The 23,383-nt window shown below is 43.0% G+C and overlaps 1 protein-coding gene across 9 annotated transcripts in view; it reads left to right on the forward strand.

Moving 5' to 3' along the window:
- Window positions 1–23,383, forward strand: part of KDM6A (lysine demethylase 6A) — a 297,125-nt gene that overhangs the window by 147,757 nt on the left and 125,985 nt on the right. For 7 of the 9 annotated variants that reach the window (XM_030576524.1, XM_030576540.1, XM_030576549.1 and 4 more), the window contains exon 5: window positions 669–727. The exons of 1 other annotated variant lie outside the window; for it this stretch is intronic. In XM_030576524.1, coding sequence (XP_030432384.1) covers window positions 669–727 — 59 coding nt within the window. Of the gene's footprint in view, window positions 1–668; window positions 728–1,402; window positions 1,545–23,383 lie in introns of those variants that run through there. One more of the 9 variants, XM_030576564.1, reaches the window with a different exon arrangement.

Genomic DNA, 23,383 nt, shown 5'->3' on the forward strand with positions numbered 1-23,383 from the left:
AGCAGGGAAATAAATTAATAACTTGTGAATTGCAGAAAAGCTACTGATAAATTGATGATCAGTGATTAAGAAATATAATTACTTTTTCAGGATCAGAGCTGGATGGCCTTTCCCCTAGTATTAGTGACAAATGGAATTTTCTTAAGCCAAATTTCAGGCTTATCTTAGTAGTATAGTACTTTAAATACTGCAATCAAAAATTGTATATTCTAAATATACCACTTGTAGTAGTATTTATTTATAGTTATGACTATAATAGTATGGTATGGTATATTTTTTGTCTCATCTTCCCATTTTAAAATGAAGATTTCTGTCCATCCCTCCCCTCCCCTTCGTTCCTCTAATACAAAACAGAATATCCCACTTTAGTTTCATTAATGTAAGAATGCTCAGATATTTTTGTTATTAAATGGCTCCATAAGTAGCATTTTGGTCTGAAATTCGGAATGAAAGTTCAGGCTTTCTGGTGAACCACATTTGTTTTTAAATCTGGCTCCCCTTCCCCCTTGACCTGCTGTCATGTTGAGAGCTTTCCTAAATAGAGTACCTGATATTGGAGACAGCATTTCTATCAGCCATACATTTAAGAATGTGCAAAAATACAGGTTTGAAGTTCTCTAATGTAAGTTTACTCATCTGAGTTTTAAATAATGTTTCTTTGCTTACAGAATGCTGCCTTTTTATATGGCCTTGGTTTGGTCTACTTCCAGTACAATGCATTTCAGTGGTAAGTTGGAATAAATCCTGACTTCATCAGAATGTTTTTGTTTATATTTTTTTACAATGTGAATGTTTCAAAACCAGCTCACATTCTGTTCAGGGGAATTAAAACTGTTCATAGTCTTGATCACATCTTAAGTGACAGATTGTCCTGGGTACTCTCTCTCCCATTTAAGATACCATAACATAATTTCTTAAATGGAAAAACATAATAGAAAGCTAATGTATATTTAGTTTCCTTTAGTGTATGAATCAGCAGGTGTGCTGGCTCTTTTGTTTCAAGTGTGACCATATGGGTTTCTGTGAAGCACTAGTGATTTGTGGACCACAGGTTGGGAACCATTGCCTTTGGGTTATGGGAAAACCTATTTTTATTCTTTGAGTGATTGCTCATATCGATTCCAGTTAGGTGTGTGCACGCCGCATGCACAGTTGTCGGAAAGCTTTCCCCCTGGCAGCACCTGTTGGGTCGGCTGTGGAGCCCCCTGGAGAGGCGCCTCCATGGTGCTCAATATATGACTCTGCTGACCCGGCGCCTCCTCAGTTCCTTTTTACCACCTGTGCCAGTCATTGGAACTGTGTTGGCATGCTTTCGTGAGTGTTCCTCTGGTTCTTGTAGTTTAGTCTTGTTGTTTTAATAGTTTAGCTGTAGTTACTTAACAGTGTTCCTGGTCTAGGTGCCAATTCAAGAGATCTGCAGGGCGGCGACGTGGTCCTCAAAGCACACTTTTGCCGCTCACTACGTGATTACCCAGCATGCAAGAGATGATTCGGCAGAGCAGTGCTTCAGTCCGTGATTCCATAACTCCGACCCCACTGCTTAGGTAAGGCGTGGGAGTCACTTAACTGGAATCAATATGAACAATCACTCTAAGAAAAAATGGTTACTCATCTTTTTGTAACTGTTCTTTGAGATGTTACTCATACCCATTCCAGACCCATCTGCCTTCCCCTCTGTTGGAGTAGCTGACAAGAGGGAACTGAGGAGGCACTTGTTTGGTATGGTCCTATATTCACTACCATGGAGACGCCACTCCAGAGGCCCACTCGAGCAGTTCTGCTAGGGAGAAAACTTTCCAACGACTGTGCGCACGGTGCGCATACATCTAATTGGAATGGATATGAACAACACATCTCAAAGAACAACAGTTACGAGATGAGTGAGTTTCTCTAGGGAAAAACAACTTAGTGTGTTTTATTCTTCTGGTTTGTTCATTTTTTGAGCTTGGCACAAATTTAATGTATTTGAAAATTTTTGATAGTAGAAACAATAGACTCTTAACTGGTATCTCTGAATGAGTATTCTAAAAAGTTAAGAGAAGTGGTGATCTTATTGGTTTTTTTCCCAACTAGGAAACAAGAAGAAAATGACAGAATTGTCTGTAAGCTGAGCGGGGAAGGAGAATGGGTGAAGTCATTAGTGACTGGAGAGAGTATTGGGCTAGTAGATTGAATGAATTTTCATTTAGTGTTAAATAGGGGAATGAGTAGAGTAATGTACTGTTATAGGAGCTTAGTTTGCAATCTAAAAGTTCTTGAAAAGTGGGCAGTGCACAGCATAATGTGTCTATACAAAGCTGACTAGCTTATCTTATTTTTCAGTCTTCTTGAGTGTTGACTTCATTATATGATTGTTTGTCAGACTAACTGTGGACAGTGTGAAAGGTGCTAATCAATACAGTAAATGGGTGATGATTGTTGAGTAATTACCAGATACTGTGTGAACTTACTTGACTTAGCATGCCTAAAGTTATAGGGAAGTGGTAAGAAAGAAATGATTGATGATATGAAGTTATAAAATCAGATGCTTTTTCTAAAGTAAAATTTGTGTAATGAAAGCATTTGTGCCCATCTCAAAATGCAGAAATTAGTCTCCTAAATCAAATGTGCTATTGAATTAAAAAGTCCATTGAAGGGTGAGAGCAAAACATTGAGTTTCATCTTGCAACTGAGATATTTTGAATGTTGCTGTTGTTGAACCATACGACACAATCTGCACAACATAGATAATGTTTTCACCCCTCAACCACGAGACCCTAAATTTACAAAAGTAATTAATGGAAGTTTCCAAGGGATCTGACAGACTAGATTGGTGACTTTATTATGATAGTCTCATTGGAAATTTGGCTTGATATGATTAACAAGAATGAAGCTAAACCAAGTGAGGACAAAACCAAAAAAGGATTCAGAGGAACCTTAAAATCTGTTGCCTTCTATTACTTAGCCAATATGGCTGATTCCAGATAAAAAGGGTCTAGGTTGAGCATAGAGCAGGAAGAAATGTAGACTAGCTCCCAGTCTCTCTAGATGATGTGGTTAACACATTGGCAGTTGCTGGCACCTTTTTCACACTAGTGCTCTACTGTTGCCATATTGGGGAATCTGCATTTGGTGGTAACAACAGTAATTACAGCGGGAAAATGGCTAGTGTAGACAATACATATGAAATCACATAAAGTTTATTTGATTTCTTAAAATCTTTGTGAAGGGTTTTCACGTTGGAGAGAATCACAGTATCCTTGGAGCTGGTGGAAGGATACTTACGGTATGCCTATACAGCAATTGGAAATGTGATTTCTTCCCCCGGCCCCTCAGCTTAGGTAGACATATGAAAGCTAGCTCAGCTCAAGCTCACACACTAAAAATAGCAGTAGGCTGCAGAGGCATCGGTGGCAGCTTGGGCTAGCTGCTTGAATGTGAACCCAGGGTGTTGGGTGGCATCGTAGTCAGGCAGCTAGCCTGCACTGCTGCCCGTGTTACCATGTTTATTTTGAGTGCATTAGATTTTGTAGGTCTACCCAAGCTGGAAATCTCCTCATCTTCCAGCTGCTTTGTAATCATACTCATACAATTAGAGGAGTCCCTCTACTTCTGCAGTCCTATGTAGATTGCAAGGCAAGCCTGAAACCTGTCTTCTGCCAGATGGAGTGAATTGTCACTCAAACTACGTTCCTTTTAAAGCAGCAAGTCCACCCAATTCAGTTGGTGTTTGTATGGCATATGGTATCCATCTGCCTCTGAGACATGCAGCGAAGACTGCAGGCTTTTGAAGATGGGGTTGGTTAATTAGGATGTTAGTGAGTTAATTGCAGGTAAGTATCTGTCTTGCTGGGTTGAAGAGAAGAGGAAGAGGTTTTTTTTTTTTTTTTTTTTGGTAACATCTGTAATTTTATGCAATGTCTTTAATGACGAGTAGGTGCATTTTAAAAAGTAATTGAAATAGTCAGTTTGGGAAATCCTGTTAATATTTTTTTACAATATCTTTATTGGCTTTCCAAGATATAAAGAATACTTACACTATCCTTGACAAGTGTTTGTATAACCTGTTCTAAAAAACCTGGCTATGTAACCTGCTCCAGTGCTTATCAATACTTAGTTTTTTTGTAATAGCTAACCTAAATCTTCCTTGCTTCAGTTTAAGTCAATGGCAACTCATCCTGTACTTGGTTGACAAGGAGAGCAGTTGATCTCCATCATCTTTGTAACAGCCCTTAACATACCTGATGTCTGTTATCAGGTCTCCTTCGTCTTCTCTTCTCTAGATAAAAAATACCCAGTACTTTCAATCTTTCTTCCATAGGCCATGGTTTCTAAGCCACTTAGCATTTTGTTGCTGTCTTTTGTACTCTCTCCAGTTTGCTTACATTTTTCTTATAGTGTGATGCCAAAACTGAATACAGTACTCCACCTGAGGCTTGACCAGTGCCAAATAGAGCAGAACAGTTGCTTCCTGCATCTTGTATGTGATACTCCAGTTAATGTATCGCAGAATGATGTATGCATTTTTTTGCCACAGTATCACAGTGTTGGCTCTTACTCAATTTGTGATCCACTCTAACCTTCAGATCTCTTTTTGGCAGTACTAGCACCTAGCCAGTTACTTTTCATTTTGTAGTTGTGCGTTTGATTTTTCTTTTTTAAGTGAAGTACTTTGCCTTGGTCTTTATTGAATTTCATCTTGTTGATTTCGGGCCAGTTCTCCAGTTTGTCAAGATTGTTTTGAATTCTAATACTGGTCTCCAAAATGCTTGTAACACCTCTCAGCTTGGTGTCATCAGCAAATTTTATAAGCATACTCCCAATGCCATTATCCAAGTCATTAATGAAAAATGAATAGTACTGGACCCAGGACAGACTCTTGTGGGATTCCACTAGATACATTTCCAAGTTTGACAGCAAACATTGATAACTACTCTGAGAACTGTCTTTCAGCCAAATGTGCACCCATTTTATAATTTAACCTAGACCATGTTACCATAATTTGCTTACAAGAATGTCATATGGGACTATGTAAGCAGCCTCACTACAGTCTGGATATATCACATCCACTGTTTTCCCCCCATCCACTAGGCAAGTTATTTTGTCAGAGAAGGGGAAAATGGATTGATTTGGCATGAATTGTTCTTGACAAATTCATGTTTTGCAATTTCTTAATATCATCTAGATTTAAACAGATTGATTGTTTAATAATTTGTTCCAGTATCTTTTTGGGTATTGAAGTTAGGCTGACTGGTCTGTAGTTGACCGGGTCCTCCTTGTTGAAGGTAGGTACTATGCTTTCTTGTTGGTGAAACTTATTGATGAAACTGTACTTGTTTCAGTTCGATTCCCCTTTGCTCACCTTGGAGCAGAGCAACAAAGTTGAAATTGTTATAAATCAGCATTATTCACGGGTTTATTAGGCTTGCTACCACTATCAATAGTAAATATTTTTTTTAATTCTACATAGCTCACCAGAGTGGGGAGGCAATGTTTGCAATGAAAAGAGGCCTCCCAGTGTTGTCTGAGCAATGGGTGGCCATATTGTGTCCACCTACCACTGTTACCACCTCTAGAGCTAGACACGTGAGAATAGTCTGTTTTCAGAAACTCAAGCTAAAACATTGTTGGCACTGCTTCATATTCATTCCCTGGTGGACTCTGCTATCTTAGAGCTTTGCCTACCAGATATGCTGTCTCTGGCGCATGCTACACCTTGTACTTGAATTCATCATGCTAGCATTACTCCCCGGGGGAATTCTGCACCATTGCACCATGTAAAATTTCCTAGAATTCCCTGTTTCCCCTGTTGAATTGCTGATCACCACTAGGGGCTGCTGGACTCTGCATACCCCAGCTTGCAGTGAGTGGAGCAGCCATCCAGGTGGGGCTGGATGCTGTATGCTTTTCAATCCTCATTTTCTCGGGGATGGGAGAGGGCCTGGGAAACCCTACCAGCTCTGGCAAAGGGTGAGGAAGGGCAGGGCCACACCACACCATGTCCCCTGGCAGGACAGTAAAGAAGTTGGGGGGAGTAAAGGCTCTAGGGGTGCTGGTCTCTGGGCTTGGGGGTAGCCCGCTGCTGGGCTCTGGGAGGATGGGAGTGCAGGTGTCTGGGCTCTGGGGACTTGACACAGCCCACTCCAGCACCTCCCAACTATAACTGGGTTGTTGCAGAGGTTTCTTTAACTCTCTGCTCATAGGAGTATCTTTTTTGCTGTTGTCTGCATTGTTGACATACTTGTTGAAATAATTGAAACTGAAGAGATTATATTGTGTTATTTTGACATAAAATATGCTGAATATTGCAGAATTTTAAAATATTGTGAGCATAAATTTTTGGTGCAGAATTTTTTGGAACAGAATTCCATCAGGAGTATAACATATTATTTATTATAGTATACTTGAAAAATTGTCAGGAATTTACCAGTCTGGGCAAAACTGTACTAGTCCAGTCTTAAAAAAATACATTCAATCCATTCTGCCACCTGGCCTTCAGATAGATATATAAAATACGCACAGATATATAAAATACACATACATCTGGAGACACCTGAATTCTGTCACTACTCACGCAGTCCCCTGTTAGTTTCTCACTTTCCATTCAGTCATTTCTTTGTTCAACTGAGTTTAATTTCATAGAATTATAGAATATCAGGGTTGGAAGGGACCTCAGGAGGTCATCTAGTCCAACCCCCTGCACAAAGCAGGACCAATCTTCAACTAAATCATCCCAACCAGGGCTTTGTCAAGCCTGACTGTAAAAGCCTTCAAGGAGGAAGATTCCACCACCTCCGTAGGTAACCCATTCCAGTGCTTCACCACCCTCCTAGTAAAAAAAGTTTTTCCTAATATCCAGCCTAAACCTCCCCCACAATAACTTACTCCTTGTTCTATCATCTGCTACCACTGAGAACAGCCTAGATCCATCCTCTTTGGAACCCCTGTCATAAACAGGTAAGAAAAGTTAATAGTACAGAAGTACTTTATATCTCTTTGACTGTAAAGAGTTAACAAGTTCAATAAGCCTGGCTGTCACCTGACCAGAGGACCAATCAGAGGACAGGATACTTTCAAATCTTGAGGGAGGGAAGTTTTTGTGCTATGCTGTTAGTTTTGGTGGTTGTTCGCTCTGGGGGCTCAGAGGGAGCAGATGTGCAACCAGGTTTCTCGCCAATCTCTCCAATACAGGCTCTTATAAGTTCAGACTAGTGAGTACTAGGTAGATAAAGCGAGTTAGGCTTATGGTTGTTTTCTTTATTTGCAAATGTGTATTTGGTTGGGAGGAGTTCAAATTGGTATTTTGCTGAAAAGATTTTAATTTGTACTTGTATACTCAGGCTGGGAGAGTGTTCCCAGTGTCTATAGCTAAAAGACCCTGTACCTATTCCATTTTTTTTAAATTTACAAAGATAATTTTTACTGTTTTTTCTTTCTTTAATTAAAAGCTTTTCTTGTTTAAGAACCTAATTGTTTTTTTGTTCTGGTGAGACCCCAGGGGACTGGGTCTGGGTTCACCAGGGAATTGGTGGGGAGAAAGGAGGGAAGAGGGGGAGAGAGGCTGATTTCTCTCTGTGCCAGGATTACTTTCTCTCAGGAAGAGTCTGGGAGGGGGAAAGAGAAGGAGGGAGGAAGGTGAATTGTCCTTTCTGTTTTGTGATTCAAGGAGTTTGAATCACACAGTGATCTTCCAGGGTAACCCAGGGAGGGGAAGCCTGGGAGAGGCAACGGTGAGGGAAAGGGTTTACTTTCCTTGTGTTAAGATCCAGAGGGTCTGGGTCTTGGGGGTCCCCGGGCAAGGTTTTGTGGGGACCAGAGTGTACCAGGCACTGGAATTCCTGGTTGGTGGCAGCGCTACAGGTTCTAAGCTGGTAATTGAGCTTAGAGGAATTCATGCTGGTACCCCATCTTTTGGACGCTAAGGTTCAGAGTGGGGATTAGACCATGACAACCCCCTTTCAGGTAGTTGAAAGCAGCTATCAAATCCCCCCTCATTCTTCTCTTCTGCAGACTAAACAATCCCAGTTCCCTCAGCCTCTCCTCATAAATCATGTGTTCCAGCCCCTTAATCATTTTTGTTGCCCTCTACTGGATTCTTTCCAGTGTTTTCACATCCTCCTTGTAATGTGGGGCCCAAAACTGGACACAGTATTCCAGATGAAGCCTCACCAATGTCAAATAGAGGGGAATGATCACGTCCCTCGATCTCTGGCAGTGCTCCTACTTATACAGTCCAAAATGCTGTTAGCCTTCTTGGCAGCAGGGGCACACTGTTGATTCATGTCCAGCTTCTCATCCACTGTAACCTCTAGATCCTTTTCTGCAGAACTGCCACTTAGCCACTTGGTCCCTAGTGTGTAGCAGTGCATGGGATTCTTCCGTCCTAAGTGCAGGACTCTGCACTTGTCCTTGTTGGACCTCATCAGGTTTCTTTTGGCCCAATCCTCTAATTTGTCTAGGTCCCTCTGTATCCTATCCCTACCCTCCAGCGTATCTACCACTCCTCTCAGTTTAGTATCATCTGCAGACTTGCTGAGGGCGCAATTCACGCTATCGTCCAGATCATTAATGAAGATATTGAACAAAATCAACCCCAAGACCAACCCTTTGGGCACTCCGCTTGAAACTGGCTGCCACCTAGACATGGAGCCATTGATCACTACCCGTTGAGCCTGACGATCTAGACAGCTTTCTATCTACCGTATAGTCCATTCATCCAGCCCGTACTTCTTTAACTTGCTGGCGAGAATACTGTGGGAAATCGTATCAAAAGCTTTGCTAAAGTCAAGGAATAACAACACATCCACTGCTTTCTCCTCATCAACAGAGCCAGTTATTTCATCATAGAAGGCAATTAGGTTAGTCAGGCATGACTTGCCCTTGGTGAATCCATGCTGACTGTTCCTGATCACTTCCCTCTCCTCAAAGTGCTTCAGAATTGATTCCTTGAGCACCTGCTCCATGATTTTTCCAGGGACTGAGGTGAGGCTGACTGGCCTGTAGTTCCCCGGATCCTCCTCCTTCCCTTTTTTACAGATGGGCGCTACATTAGACTTTCTCCAGTCATCCTGGACCTCCCCCGATTGCCATGAGTTTTCAAAGATAATGGCCAATGGCTCAGTAATCACATCCGCTAGCTCCTTTAGTGCCCTCGGATGCAGCACATCTGGCCACATGGACTTGTGCTTGTCCAGCTTTTATAAATGTTCTCGAACCACTTCTTTCTCCACAGACGGCTGGCCACCTTCTCCCCATACTGTGCTGCCCAGGGCAGTAGTTTGGGAGCTGACCTTGTTCTTGAAGACAGAGGCAAAAAAAGTATTGAGTACATTAGCTTTTTCCGCATCCTCTGTCACTAGGTTGCCTCTCGCATTTAGTAAGGGGCCCACTCTTTCCCTGACCACCATCTTGTTGCTAACATACCTGTAGGAACCCTTCTTGTTACTCTTAACATCCTTTAAAAGCAGCAAAGAGTCCTGTGGCACCTTATGGACTGACAGACATTTTGGAGCATGAGCTTTCGTGGGTGAATACCCACTTCGTCGGATGCATGAGCTTTCATGTATTCACCCATGAAAGCTCATGCTCCCATATGTCTGTTAGTCTATCAGGTGTCACAGGACTCTTCGCTGCTTTTACAGATCCAGACTAACACGGCTACCCCTCTGATACTTAACATCCTTTGCTAGTTGCAGTTCCAATTGTGATTTGACCTTCCTGATTTCACTCGTGCATGCCTGAGCAATATTTTTATACTCCTCCCTGGTCATTTGTCCAAGCTTCCACTTCTTATAAGCTTCTTTTTTGTGTTTAAGATCAGCAAGGATTTCACTGTTAAGCCGAGCTGGTTGCCTGCCATATTTACTATTCTTTCTACACATTGGGATATTTTGTTCCTGCAACCTCAATAAAGATTTTTTAAAATATAAGACAGCTCTCCTGGACTCCTTTCCACCTCATGTTATTCTCCCAGGGAATCCTGCCCATCAGTTCCCTGAGGGAGTCAGTCTATTTTTCTGAAGTCCAGGGTCCGTATTCTGCTGCTCCCCTTTATTCCTTGTGTCAGGATCCTGAACTTGACCATCTGATGGTCAGTGCCTCCCAGGTTCCCATCCACTATTGCTTTTCCTATTAATTCTCCCCTGTTTGTGAGCAGCAGGGCAAGAAGAGCTCTGTCCCTAGTTGGTTCCTCCAGCACTTACACTGGGAAATTGTCTTCCACACTTTACAAAAACTTCCTGGATTGTCTGTGCACTGCTGTATTGGTCTCCCAGCAGATATCGGGGTGACTGAAGTCCCCCATGAGAACCAGGGCCTGTGATCTAGTAACTTTTGTTAATTGCCTGAAGAAAGCCTTATCCACCTGATCTGGTGGTCTATAGCAAACTCCCACCACGACATCACCCTTGTTGCTCACACTTCTAAACCTAATCCAGAGACTCTCAGGTTTTTCTGGAGTTTCATACTGGAACTCTGAGCAGTCATACTGCTCTCTTACATACAGTGCAAATCCCCTACCTTTTCTGCCCTGCCTGTCCTTTCTGAACAGTTTATATCCATCCATGACAGTACTCCAGTCATATGAATTATCCCACAAAGTCTCTGTTATTCCAATCACCTCTTCCCTCCCCCACCAGATCAATTATTTCTCTGCAACAGCCTTCGCAAACCATCTACCCTGGTTGGGCAGCCTCATAGTTGCTGAAATTTGCCAAAGTATCTTTGGTGTTTGTCTTTTTCTCTCTGACCCTGTGACTGTTTAGATACTTTATGCAAAGTGGAAGAGGTTCAGCTGAAGAGACCGAGACCCACCCCATAATATCCCATAGCATGGTGGTTAGGGCACTTGCCTGCGAGGGGGAGAGACCTGGGTTTAAGTCCTTAACTCCAGGCTGGGGATTCAAACCTGGGTCTCTTCACATCCCATGTGAGTGGCCTAACCATTAGACTGTTGGGATCCATGGGGTGGAGCAATGCCACTACTGCCTCCCTCTCATCATGTTTTGTGAGTCTAATCCTCTAACTTTTTTGGCTGAAACTATTGGGCGAATTCTTGTCAAAATTCACAAATCGTTTTAGGTCAACCTGAAACTATATACTCTTCTTTGATTCTGGTCCCTATGCGTATTCCATGTATGGGGTATGCATGCACACCATGTGCCTGACTCTGGACTGTTTCCAAGCAGTGTCCGTTGACCCACACATGCTCAGTATCTTCTTTCATGCTTCTGACTTAGGGCATAAAGCGGAGGGGAGGGGCATGGTGACACCATTCCAGTTCCTTCTTACCACTCATGGCCTGAGTCAGAACTCTGTCCTCCTTTGCTCTTAGAGTCTCTAAATGAGTTATTGTATATGTTTGCTGTAAATAGTTATCCTGTAGTTTAGAAATCTTAGTTTAATACTCTCTATGAGCCAAGATGTGAAAAAAATTATCTAGTCTAACATAACATAGAACTCCCAGGCAGAGGGAAATACTCTTTACCCTGACGACTATACCCAGGGTCCCAAACAATTCCAAGATCTCCTGGAAAGGGTAGCAGATGACCTTTAGATCCCCTTAGAAGAAGTACAAGACAAGCAGCATCAGCTACTGGAAATCCTTCATTCCTGTTCCTCAGTACCGAGTAGGGTTGCTCTTGCTGATCAACAATGCCTTTCTCCATACAGCTAGAATAGTTTGGCATACCCCAGCCACATGCACGCCTACCCACAAGGGGGCAATAAAGAGATACTACATACTGGCTAAGGGGTCTGAGTTTCTTTTCTCACCCGATCTCTCCAAACTCCCCCGCCCGCCCATGGTGTAAGCAGCAACTGAATAGTCCAGACAGCAACATCCATGCTCCACCCCAACTGATAAGGAGGGCAATTGTTGGACCTTCTGGTACTCAAGGGCTTCTCGTCAGCTAGCCTCCAGTTCCAAATTTCAAACTACCAAGCCTTGTTGGCCAAATATGACTTTTTCAGTGTGGCAAACTGCAGGACTTTATGGAACATAAGAACGGCTATACTGGGTCAGACTAAAGGTCCATTTAGCCCAGTATTTTGTCTTCTGATAGTGGCCAATGCCAGGTGCTTCAGAGGGAATGAACAGAACAGGTAATCATCAAGTGATCCATCCCATCGCCCTTTCCCAGCTTCTGACAAACAGAGGTTAGGGACAGCAGAAGATTAATGGCCAATCACGACTGAGAACTCCATGGCACCATAGTAAGCAACATTTTCAACTATTGGGGGACTCCGACCAGAGACCTCTTTGCCTCCCACACCAACAACAAATGCAGCACATATTGCTCCAGAGGTGGGGGGTTGGTGAGGAACGGTAACTGTATCCACTGTCAAGATGATGCTCTGATACCACATTGGTTGGACCAGATCAATCATGCTTACCCCCTGTACTACTGCTGCCATAAGTACTCCACAAGATCAAGTTGGAGAGAGCCACAGTCATTCTGATCGCCTCATTCTGGCCAATATAGTTTTGGTTTCCCAATTTTCTCCGCATGTCAGCCTGGAACCCACTTTCCATCTCTACTTTTCCTAGGCTGCTAATGTAACACAAAGGCAGGATCAGACATCCAAATCTGTAGATGTTTCACCTCAGAGTGTGGTCGTTGTATGGGCATCTTCACTAGAAAAGGAGTGTTCATCAGAAGTCCAAGACATACTTTCAAGCAACAGGAAAGAGTCCACTAGGCGTTCCTACTTTGCCAAATGGGAAAGTGGAGATTCCCCTTCTTTTGGATTACCTCCTGTCCTTAAAGATATTGGGGCTTTCCCTCAACTCTCGTAAGATCAAGCGGCAATCAGCACCTTTCAATCACACCATGGAAGGAAACTCCACTTTTACACATCCCCGTTGACTGTTAGGTTTTGGAGAAGCCTCCTCAGAACTTTCCCACCCATAGAATCTATCTCTCCTCAGTGGGACCTCAGCCGCATTCTATCAGCACTAATGAAACAGCCCTTTGAACCACTATTTTATGCTCTATGTCCCTTCTTTCCATAAAAGTCGCCTACCTGGTGGCTATCATTTTGACAAGGAGAGTAGGACCCCCTTTTACCACTTTTCATAAGGACATAGTTCCTGCACCTACATCCCAAATTTCTACGAAAGGTTGTATCCCAGTTTCATCTCAACCAGCCTGTACGCATAGCTGCTTTCTTTCCAAAGCCTCACATCTCAGCAGAGGACCTACAACTTCACTCCCTTGATGTCTGCTAGGCCTTGACCATGGCCTACCTGTGGAGGGCAAAACCAATCAGAAAGTCTCCTACATTGTTTATCACAATAGCTAAGAGAGTTAAGGAGCAAACAATTTCTACACAGAGAATCTCCATGTGGATTTCAGGATGCATTACGTTTTATCAGTTGTTGGTACTGCCACCCACTTCTGAGTGAGAGCCCGTTCTGCAAGAGACCAGATGTCAAGTATGGCCACCCTCCATGATGTACTACTTGAGACACAGGTTGGTCAGCCATGTAGAGTTTGGTACATACCTTTTGCTCCACATTATGCCTTGGTGCAAAACTCTGCGAAGGATACATCATTTGATGTGGCTGTCCTCTACTCAACCAATGTATCCTCATCCTTGCCCCCTTCTGTGAATTAGTTATTGCTAATTAGTTATCCTTGCTGTAATACAATAGGGACCATTACTTGAAGAAGAAGAAGAGGCGGTTGTTTACCTGTAACTGGAGGTTATTCGAGATATGTGCCCCTATCTGTACTCCACTTCCCACTGTCCTTCCCATCTGCTGTGGATCTGTTCGATTTGCGGTGGAGAAGGAACTGGAGACATGGTCAATCCACCCTGCCCTTTATCAGCTGAGATGCAACCATGAGGCAAGGGCACATGTGCAAACCAACAGACACTACTATTTCAGATTCTTCAGCTCCGGACAGATGGTGTGCATGTGTAAACCTTCAGTGAAATACACATAAGGACCCACATCTTGAAGAATCTTCACGTACAGGTAAGTAACCTCCTCCACTTCACCGTCTCGTCAGCCATTTGTCAGTGAGCGGAACCTGCAATTCCGACTGGAAACTCCTTATTACCCATCCTCTCCACCAGATGACCACTGACAAGATCAAGATCTACTTCAAAGGGTGGCTACTGACGTGTAAATTCTGTTGGAGGAGGTCCAGAACCCGCAGCACCGTCTCCTGGATGTTTTACAGCCAAAGGGACTGTAGTGGGGTGGTTAATCCCGCTCCTGCCCTGAAGGGCTTAAAACAGCCCTGGGAGAGGGCTGTGGCAGGGAAAGCAGCTACTAGGCTGATTGGGGAAGCAGCTGTAGCTGGGCCACCCCCCATCAAGCCTCAGTTGGCCCTATATAAGAGGCTGGGTGCCAGGAGCTCAACAGTCTCTCTCTAGCTGTGTTTAAAGAGGGAGATGGACCTGGCTGCAGGGACCTGAGCAGAGTACCTGAGTGGAGCAGAGCTGGGGAAAGGCAGAGGAGTTGGGGAGACTCCAGCCTGGAAAGCGCCAGGCTGCGGCCTAGTAGGAGGCCCACATAGGTACTGGAGTTGCAGAGGGACAGCCTGAGAGTGGGTAAAGGCAGCCAGTCCAAACCCCTTGTTGCCTGTGATGATTGGCTGGTAGACTGCAGTCCACTCCATGGAATGGGGGCTAGATGGTGACTGGCAGTAGCCATGAGTGAGGTGACGTGGGGAGAGGGTTGGGGGTGCCCCTGGGGGGGGAGACCCAGAGAGAGTGGGGCACTGCCGGGGGGCAGCACCCAAAACAAGGGCACTGGGGTCCGGGAGGGACATGGGGGCCAACGACAGGCAGGAGACCTGGCCTGCAGAGGGCAATCTGACGACTGGTGAGCTAATTCCCGAGATGACCAGCAGGAGGCACCACCAGGTGAGTCTGCACCCGCTTACAGGGACCATCCAAGGTGGCCCTTCTCATAAATGAGACCATACTGGAACCATCCAGAACAGGTTGGCACACACCAGCATTGTGTGCCCACGTTCCAAAGTGAACTGAGAGATACTATTTTGTGCTGGCCAAAGGAGCCAATTTTTCTCTTTATACACACTGCCCCTAATTCACTAGTGGTGCAAGTGGCAGCAGAATGGGCTTGGCAGCACCTGCAGAAATCCACTCTGCCAGATAAAGGGTCGAAGAGGCTGGATCTCCTGGGCAGAAGGATCTCCTCCTCCAAGGCCTTCAGTTTTGTATAGCCAACTACCAGGCATTGTTGGCTAACTACAGCTTTAATATCTACACGAGGCTGGCAGAGTTTAAATACAAACTTCCTATGGAAGACCAGTTTTTGGTGGGTAATGGGAGGCTGGTGGGAAAGGTAACTCTCCAGGCTGCGATGGACACAGCTATACTTCATTCCGGTCCTTGGCCACAGGGCATATCCTGCATAGAGACTCTTGGCTTCAGTCATCTGGAATCCCAAGAGATGTCCAAAATACCATTCAAGACCTCCCTTTTGACGAGTCCAGTCTGGTCAATGACAAGATGAATGATTATCTCTATTCTGTGAAGGAATCAAGATCCACTCTGAAGTTCCTGGGAATCTATTCTCCAGCCCCCAGGAGAAAATATCAAAAACAGCCCTTCAGACCATGGTGACTTGCCTTCTACCCCTACTACTAACGGCGTCTACCTGAACATCCTCCCAAGCAACTGAGATCCCAGAGAGCCATTTCCCAGCTCCAGCCATTATCACATCTTCAGTGTACTTCCAGCTGCAAGTCAAAGGCCACTTTTGACACACAGGTCAAGACCCGCGCACCACCACAGATTCCTCCACCACCTGTGGTCTTTGAGGCCTCCTCGCCGCCTTCACCCACAGTTGGAGAAGAATCACCACAACCTGTTATGTTCTGGAGATTATCCATCATGAATATTCCATAGAGTTCTTTTCTTTCCCTCCGCACAACTTCTCCCCCTCAATCCCTTCCCCCGGACTCCTCCCATCAGTTGATTCTTCAACAAGAGGCAGACTTGCTAGTCCTCCAGAGTGCGATAGAGAGTGTCCTGCCTCAATATCAGAGAAGAGGATTCTACTTCCCATGTTTCCTCATCCCCCAAAAATGGTGAGAGGCAGAGACCCATCCTGGATCTTCAACAGCTCAATATTTTCATCAGAAAACTGAAATTCAGAACGATTACACTGGTATCCATAATCCCTCCCTTCAGAAGGGAGTTCGGTTCGCAGCTCTCGCCATGAAAGAATCATATTTCTGTGTGGACATTCATCCATCATGCAGGAAGTTCCCACAGTTCAGGATTGGACAGCAGCTCTCCTAGTTTTGTGTCCTCCCTTTTTAGTCATGAGACAGCACCAAAGGTCTTCACAGAAGTTTGCTGTAGTAGTGATCCAGATGTGATGCCAGCGACATAACATGTTCCCATACCTGGACAATTGGCTTCCAGTGAGACAATACCAACGTGAAGTTGGCTTTGCAGTAGAGTCTCATTGATTCCTTCTTACATGTCTACATAAACTTAGACAAGTCCATTTTGTCTCTCACACACAGACTTCATAGGAGCAAGGGTGAACTCGGTTTTAGCACAAGTTTTCCTCCCAGCAGACAGATTTTATGCGATGGACAGCCTGATCGCTTGCATTACCTGCAAGCCCCACATTAGTGTGTTGGTGCCTTTCCCTCTTGGGCCATATGGCTGCATGCACCTATGTGACACTTCGCTAGGCTCCCCTTGTGATGCCTACAAGCCTGGCTACATTTGATCTACCAGCTGACCAGGGACTGCATCAACCCCAAAGTCACTGTTCCCTCAGGATTTCTCGCTTCTCTTGCTTGGTGATCCAACTCAACCAAACTTACGGTGGGGACCCCCTTCAGTCCTACTATGAGGGCCACCATTGTGACAGACACACAGGATGGGGTGCTCACTTGGACCGCCACACAGCTCAGGATACGTGGACACCACAGGAAGCCAGACTGCATATAAACATGTTGGAACTCAGAGCAGCTTGCCTAGCCTGCAAGGCCTTCCTTCCCTTCATATGCTGCCTCCACATGTGTAAATTGTATCAGACAATATCACTGTCGTGGTGTGTATATAGAAACAAACAGGGAGGAGTGAGCGCTTGTTCCCTATGCTTGGAGGCAGTCAGACTGTGGAACTGGTGTGTCAGGAATCAGGTTACTATACAGAATGCATACCTCCCAAAAGCTCAGAATTCCCTAGTGGACACACTAAGCAGAAGTCTCTACATAGACCATGAATGTGAAATACACAGAACAGTTCTGACCAACATCTTTGCACAGTGAGTTACTTGCCAATGGGACCTCTTTGCATCCCAGACAAGCAGAAAGCTTCCCATATACTGCTCCAGGGGAGCCATAGGCAATGACTCTCAGCAGGCAACGCTCTCCTGCTCCCCTGACCTGGTGACCATACCTCAAGTTGCTCAGAAGATTCACCAAGGTGGAGCCACCATTATCCTCCTAGCACCTAGCTGCCACTCTGGGGTTCTCATTTTAGTTAGTTCGCAAAGCAGAATTACTTTAAACATACTTTTAGTTTTGAATATAGGAACATTTCAAAAAATGAGTTAATTTTTTAAAGTTTGTTTAAATTTACAGGTAGTTCTGTTTGCTGGTCCTGCTCAGCCCACTGTTGGTCTGGAGTTCCGACCACCGGCCCTTTGCCAGCAGGGGTCCCAGTCATCAGCCCCACTCAGCCTGCTTCTGGCCTGGGATACCAGGCGCCGGCCCCGCTCACCTCGCTGCTGGTCTAGGGTTCCAGCCGCCCGGTCCCCTGCCAGTCGGGGTCTGGGCCTCCAGCCCTGCTCAGCCCACTGCCGGCCTGGGGTACTGGCAGCCAGCCCAGGGCTCTGCTCCTGGCCTAGGTCCAGCGCTCTGCAGCCGCCCTCAGCTTCTAAAAAAATCTCGCATGTCTCACACCCTGAGAAAGGACATCTCACCCCCCCAAGGGGTGCGTGCACTCCAGGTTAAGAACCACTGCAGTAAACTGATAAGATCTGCATTTTAATTTAATTTTAAATGAAGCTTCTTAAACATTTTAAAAACCTTGTTTACTTTACATACAACAATAGTTTAGTTATATATTACAGACTTATAGAGACCTTCTAAAAACGTTAAAATGTATTACTGGCATGCGAAACCTTAGAGTGAATATATGAAGACTAGGTATACCACTTCTAAAAGGTTGCTGACCTCGCCATAGCATCAGCAGAGTCTCTGACCAGATTCATGTGGTAGTGGATAACTTCTGTTGGCTACAATGTGGAATCCATTCCATTTTTGATGAAATTTGTTTAGTGTATGAATCAAATAAAGAAGATTCAGTACCAGTCTGCTGTACTGTGGGTGCTGATTGTTATCCTGAGAGAACAAAGGTGAACGCCCTCCTAGGTGCCTAATTCCCTTCTGAAAATGACATTTGGACTACTAAATCAGTTAGGCATTGAAATATTGAGCACAGCAGCACCTAAATTCCTGAAAAAATCTGTGCCTAAGTTGTCTTTCGGTGAGTTTAGAGGTGTTGGGAACCCTTTGGTTCAGTGTCCTTCCTATCACTGATGTCCTTCTTGTCTTTTTGAAGGCCTAGGGGAGAGCAAAGTCTGTTGCTAACAAAAATCAATGTGGAAGAGTTTGGTTAATTGGTGGTTGAGACTATTATCTCCTACTTTAGGAAAGCCAAGGTGTCTCTCAAGGAAGCTGTTAAGTGGTCTTCATGCAAGCAACCCACATTTGGCAACAATTTGGCTATCATCCAGTATCTAATCTTCCATTTTTGGTTAAATCATAGAAAAGCTTTGAGGTAAGACAGCTGAGTACCTAGAAACTGCAAGTCTCCTTGGCCTAAATAATTCTGGGTGCAGACCTTGGTATGGGACAGAAATTGGTCTAGTGGTTTTAGATTACTGAATCATTTGCCTTTGGTAATACTGGTCTTTTGATCATGTTGAATAGCCTGCAGTATATGTCTAACCATGTCTGGTTGTAGATAATAGCATATAAAATAACTCACTTCATCTCTTTCTTGACTTGTTTCGTAATTATGTACCAGGGATTGGCAACCTTTGGCGCGTGGCTCACCAGAGTAAGCCCCCTAGTGGGCCGGGACAGTTTGTTTAGCTGCTGCATCTGCAAGTTCGTCGCAGCTCCACTGGTCGTCGTTTGCTGCTCCCGGGCAATGGGGGCTGCGGGAAGCAGCGACCAGCACATTCCTCGGCTCACACCGCTTCCCACAACCCCCATTGGCCCTGCAAACGTGGCGGGTAAACAAACCAGCAGGCCACGTGCCAAAGGTTGCTGATCCCTGTTATATACATTAGTCAGCTATATGTGTTAATTTCAAATGGAGCATAATATTTATGGATCCCCTATTTTAAACGCATTTTGAGGAATATTTCGGTAACACTTGTTAAATGTGTTATGTTTTTCAATTTCTGTTAGTCCTAGAGAGCCAACACAGCTATGAATGAGTGAGTTGGATTCTAATCTTTGTATATCAATAAAATCTAATTTCTAAGTTTTCTAAATTCGAATGAGTTTCCCCTTTGCAAATCCATTGAAGATAAAAGGGTTGTGTGGCTATAATTGAGGGTCTAATTTGGTCTGCAGAATCTTTATTATGTTTGATACATGGAATGGAAAGGATGCAGCTTGGTTCTAGTTCCAGGTTGAGTTTGTATGTAGGAAAACATTTTATTGGTAAACCCAGCATATTTAATACAAAATCATTGAGCGAATAAAAATTGGACCCAATAAAGCCATTTTAGTTAGTTCTCAAAGCAGAATTGCTTGAAATATACTTTATTAGTTTTGAATATAGGAAAATTTTAGAAAATGAGTTAATTTTTTAAGTTTATTTAAATTTGTAGGTAGTTACTAATTTTGTTTTCGTTCCTCATTTTCTGTGTTCCAATTTGCGACATTTAGGGCATAGTTATTCTAAAGTTGAGCTTCCACAACAGTAGTTCAAGTCAATACAAATTGTGGGTGTTCAGCTACTCTGATAATCAGGCAGTGTGGTCTGGAGCAATGATCGCAGGATTGGGAGTTAAGCAATCACAGGTTCTAATCTCTCGTTCTGTCACTGATTCACTGTGTGGCCTTAGCCATGTCATAGCCTTTCTGTCTGTTTCCCTATATGTAAAATAGGGATAGTATTTACCCACCTACCTTCAGATGTTTTGAGGGTTAATTATATGTTCAAAGGCCATCACAGCCATTTAAAAATGCTAATACTCTTTAAAACTAGATATAGTTTGTGGTGCAATCATTCTAAAATTAGTGAAGAATGCTGCAAATTTCTGCCTTAAATCTGCCTGTGGTTCACTTCCCTGCCCGTAAAGTTGATGATACTCTATCTCAGAGGAATAGTGAAGATAAATTGATGTTTGAGAGGCTCAGACAGTACATTGATGGGCTTCCATAGAAAAGCCCATGAAGAAATCAATTTCATATTTAGTGCAAGCCTTGGAAGATCTGAATTACATAAGACATGGGGCCATACTTTGAATGATGAGGATAAAAAGAAATATTGAAGTCTGAATTTCTGGGTTTGTAAAGCTTTTTTTGGAGATAATTACAACAGTCCTGTAGTATTTTTAACTGTGATATTACCAATTTGTACTTTTTTACTATAAGCATAATGTCGGGGTTTGTCTGGGCATTTATGTTTGAGATATTTGCGTATGGTCATAGTCCATGTTGTAATGCATCAGGGGACAGAACTGAAGTTGAATGTATAACATCGTCCCAGGAATTTCTTAGCTTTTATGTGTTTACGTAAGCATTCTTAACTTTTAGTTTTTAATAGATTTCCATTTTAAGAGAAAAAAATTCCATAATTGGGCACACTTTCACTAAACACCACTATTTTCCAATCTACATTAGCTGTATACTATGTGAAGGGCCCCCTTCCTCCTGTGTGTTCACATTGCATTCTTTAATTCTGTATGGTAGGCACAAACCTTTATGTCCAGGGCTTATAAAGTTTACCACACAATTCTGTGCATGTTAAATGAGCTGTTGTAACTCTCTGCAGCATTCAGTGCACAGCTGAACACTGCATTATATGAGGCATCCTTCTATGAACCCCTGTGTCATTCAATATGAAAACCTTAACTAAAACTTTATTTTTAAAAATATATATCCATGCCCACATGTGGATCACATTTTGCCTTTTAGTTAACTGACAGATACAGTTAAAAACAAAGCTTATTTGAAGTGGGTGAAGCACATTTTTCCCCTAAACACTCTTTAACTGCTAAATCAAAATTACTTTCCACTGAAATATTAAAAGGCACTTCAAAATAAAACATCTTCTCACTTAGGGAAAAAGTCCAAATCTGGCAATCAGTTCTTTCAGCACTATATTTGAACAAAAGGGGATTGTATATTTTTTACTTTTAGCCTCAAAAAATCCTTAACTGTCTAAAAATGTGGTGGTGGCGGTGTTAGTGGCAAGGGAGGCTTTTGAAAGGGAACTATTTGGCAGCCTAAGCTATAGCTGATCCTAGTAACCTAGCTATAATAATTAAAAATATTCATGCTATAAATAAATTTTGGGATGAGGAAAGACATTGTTGAAAATCCATTATGACAGGGTATAAGTATATGTATCTCTTTGATATTCATAGAACAGTGTGACACACCCACAACCCATTCTTAATTTAGATTTAGAACAATAATTTTTAAAAAATTAAAACACACACAAAGCTGTGTATAATGCTAAACCATTTGGTACAGTGCAGACAGTGAGCTTTAGCACATCTTCCTCTCAATTTAAATTGGGCATATATCCCTTTTACTCTATACTTAATGTCATAAAAATACATTTCTAACAAGGCTTTACACCATCTTACATAACATCCAGTTATTTGTGATCATCTCTGAAGAATCATTTTACCAACCTAACCTTTGGTTTACACTACTGTATTTATTTTGGTGAATACTTCATTGGGTTGGAGAGAGTTCCCTTTTACTGGTAAAGCTTTGTTTACAGGAATCTAAAAATCTATATTAACTAAAGCACTGCAGTAGACTAATCCATGTAATAAATATATACTTCGGATAGGTATGTTGTCAAGTAAGTGAATAGGAAGTTAGCTTCATGACTCTCATTGACTTCAGTAGCTGTGCATCATATTAAATAAAACCTGTAACTCAATAAGTAAAACAAGAGAAATAACAAATTCCATAGGCATCTAGCTGAATTGAACTGTATCTGTATTTAATCTTGGTGTTCTGATGATCCCACAGTTGTTGGGGGGGTCTAACTGCCAGCATTACTAGTGTTTGATTTATTTTTTTAAAACAAATATTTTAACCAGTGTTCCTACTGGAGTAACACAGCTGTTAAAGAGCTGACAAACATATTTATAAACCAGTAATAAAAAAAAACAGTATTTTCTTATGATTTCAAGGGAATAACCAGGTAGATTTACTTAAATAATATGTAGTGATGTATTTCTCTTCTAGCTCTAAGAGTAGAGTGAGCACTAATAGGGAGGAACTCGTTGAGAATTTGAAAGTAGAGGGAAGCTTGGGTAAAAGTGATCATGAAATCATAGAGTTTGCAATTCTAAGGAAGGGTAGAAGGGAGTACATACAGCAAAATAGAGACAGTGGATTTCAGGAAGGCGGATTTTGGTAAGCTCAGAGAGCTGATAGGTAAGGTCCCATGGGAATCAAGACTAAGGGGGAAAAAAACTGAGGAGTGTTGGCAGTTTTTCAAAGGGACACTATTAAGGGCCCAAAAGCAAGCTATTCCGATGGGTAGGAAAGATAGAAAATGTGGCAAAAGAGCACCTTGGCTTAACCACGAGATCTTGCATGACCTACAAAATAAAAAGGAGTCATATAAAAAATGGAAACTAGGTCAGATTACAACGGATGAATATAGGCAAACAACACAGGAATGTAGGGGCAAGATTAGAAAGGCAAAGGCACAAAATGAGCTCAAACTAGCTATGGGAATAAAGGGAAACAAGAAGACTTTTTATCAATACATTAGAAGCAAGAGGAAGACCAAGGACAGGGTAGGCCCATTGCTCAGTGAGGAGGGAGAAACAGTAACAGGAAACTTGGAAATGGCAGAGATGCTTAATGACTTCTTTGTTTCGGTCTTCACTGAGAAGTCTGAAGGAATGTCCAATATAGTGAATGCTTACGGGAAGAGGGTAGGTTTAGAAGAGAAAATAAAAAAAGAGCAAGTAAAAAATCACTTAGAAAAGTTAGATGCCTGCAAGTCACCAGGGCCTGATGAAATGCATCCTAGAATACTCAAGGATTTGAGTTAATAGAGGAGGTATCTGAGCCTCTAGATATTATCTTTGGAAAGTCATGGGAGACGGGACAGATTCCAGAAGACTGGAAAAGGGCAAATATAGTGCCCATCTATAAAAGGGGAATTAAAAACAACC

This window comes from Gopherus evgoodei, chromosome 1 (genome assembly GCF_007399415.2).
Source record: "Gopherus evgoodei ecotype Sinaloan lineage chromosome 1, rGopEvg1_v1.p, whole genome shotgun sequence".
NCBI lineage: Eukaryota > Metazoa > Chordata > Testudines > Testudinidae > Gopherus > Gopherus evgoodei.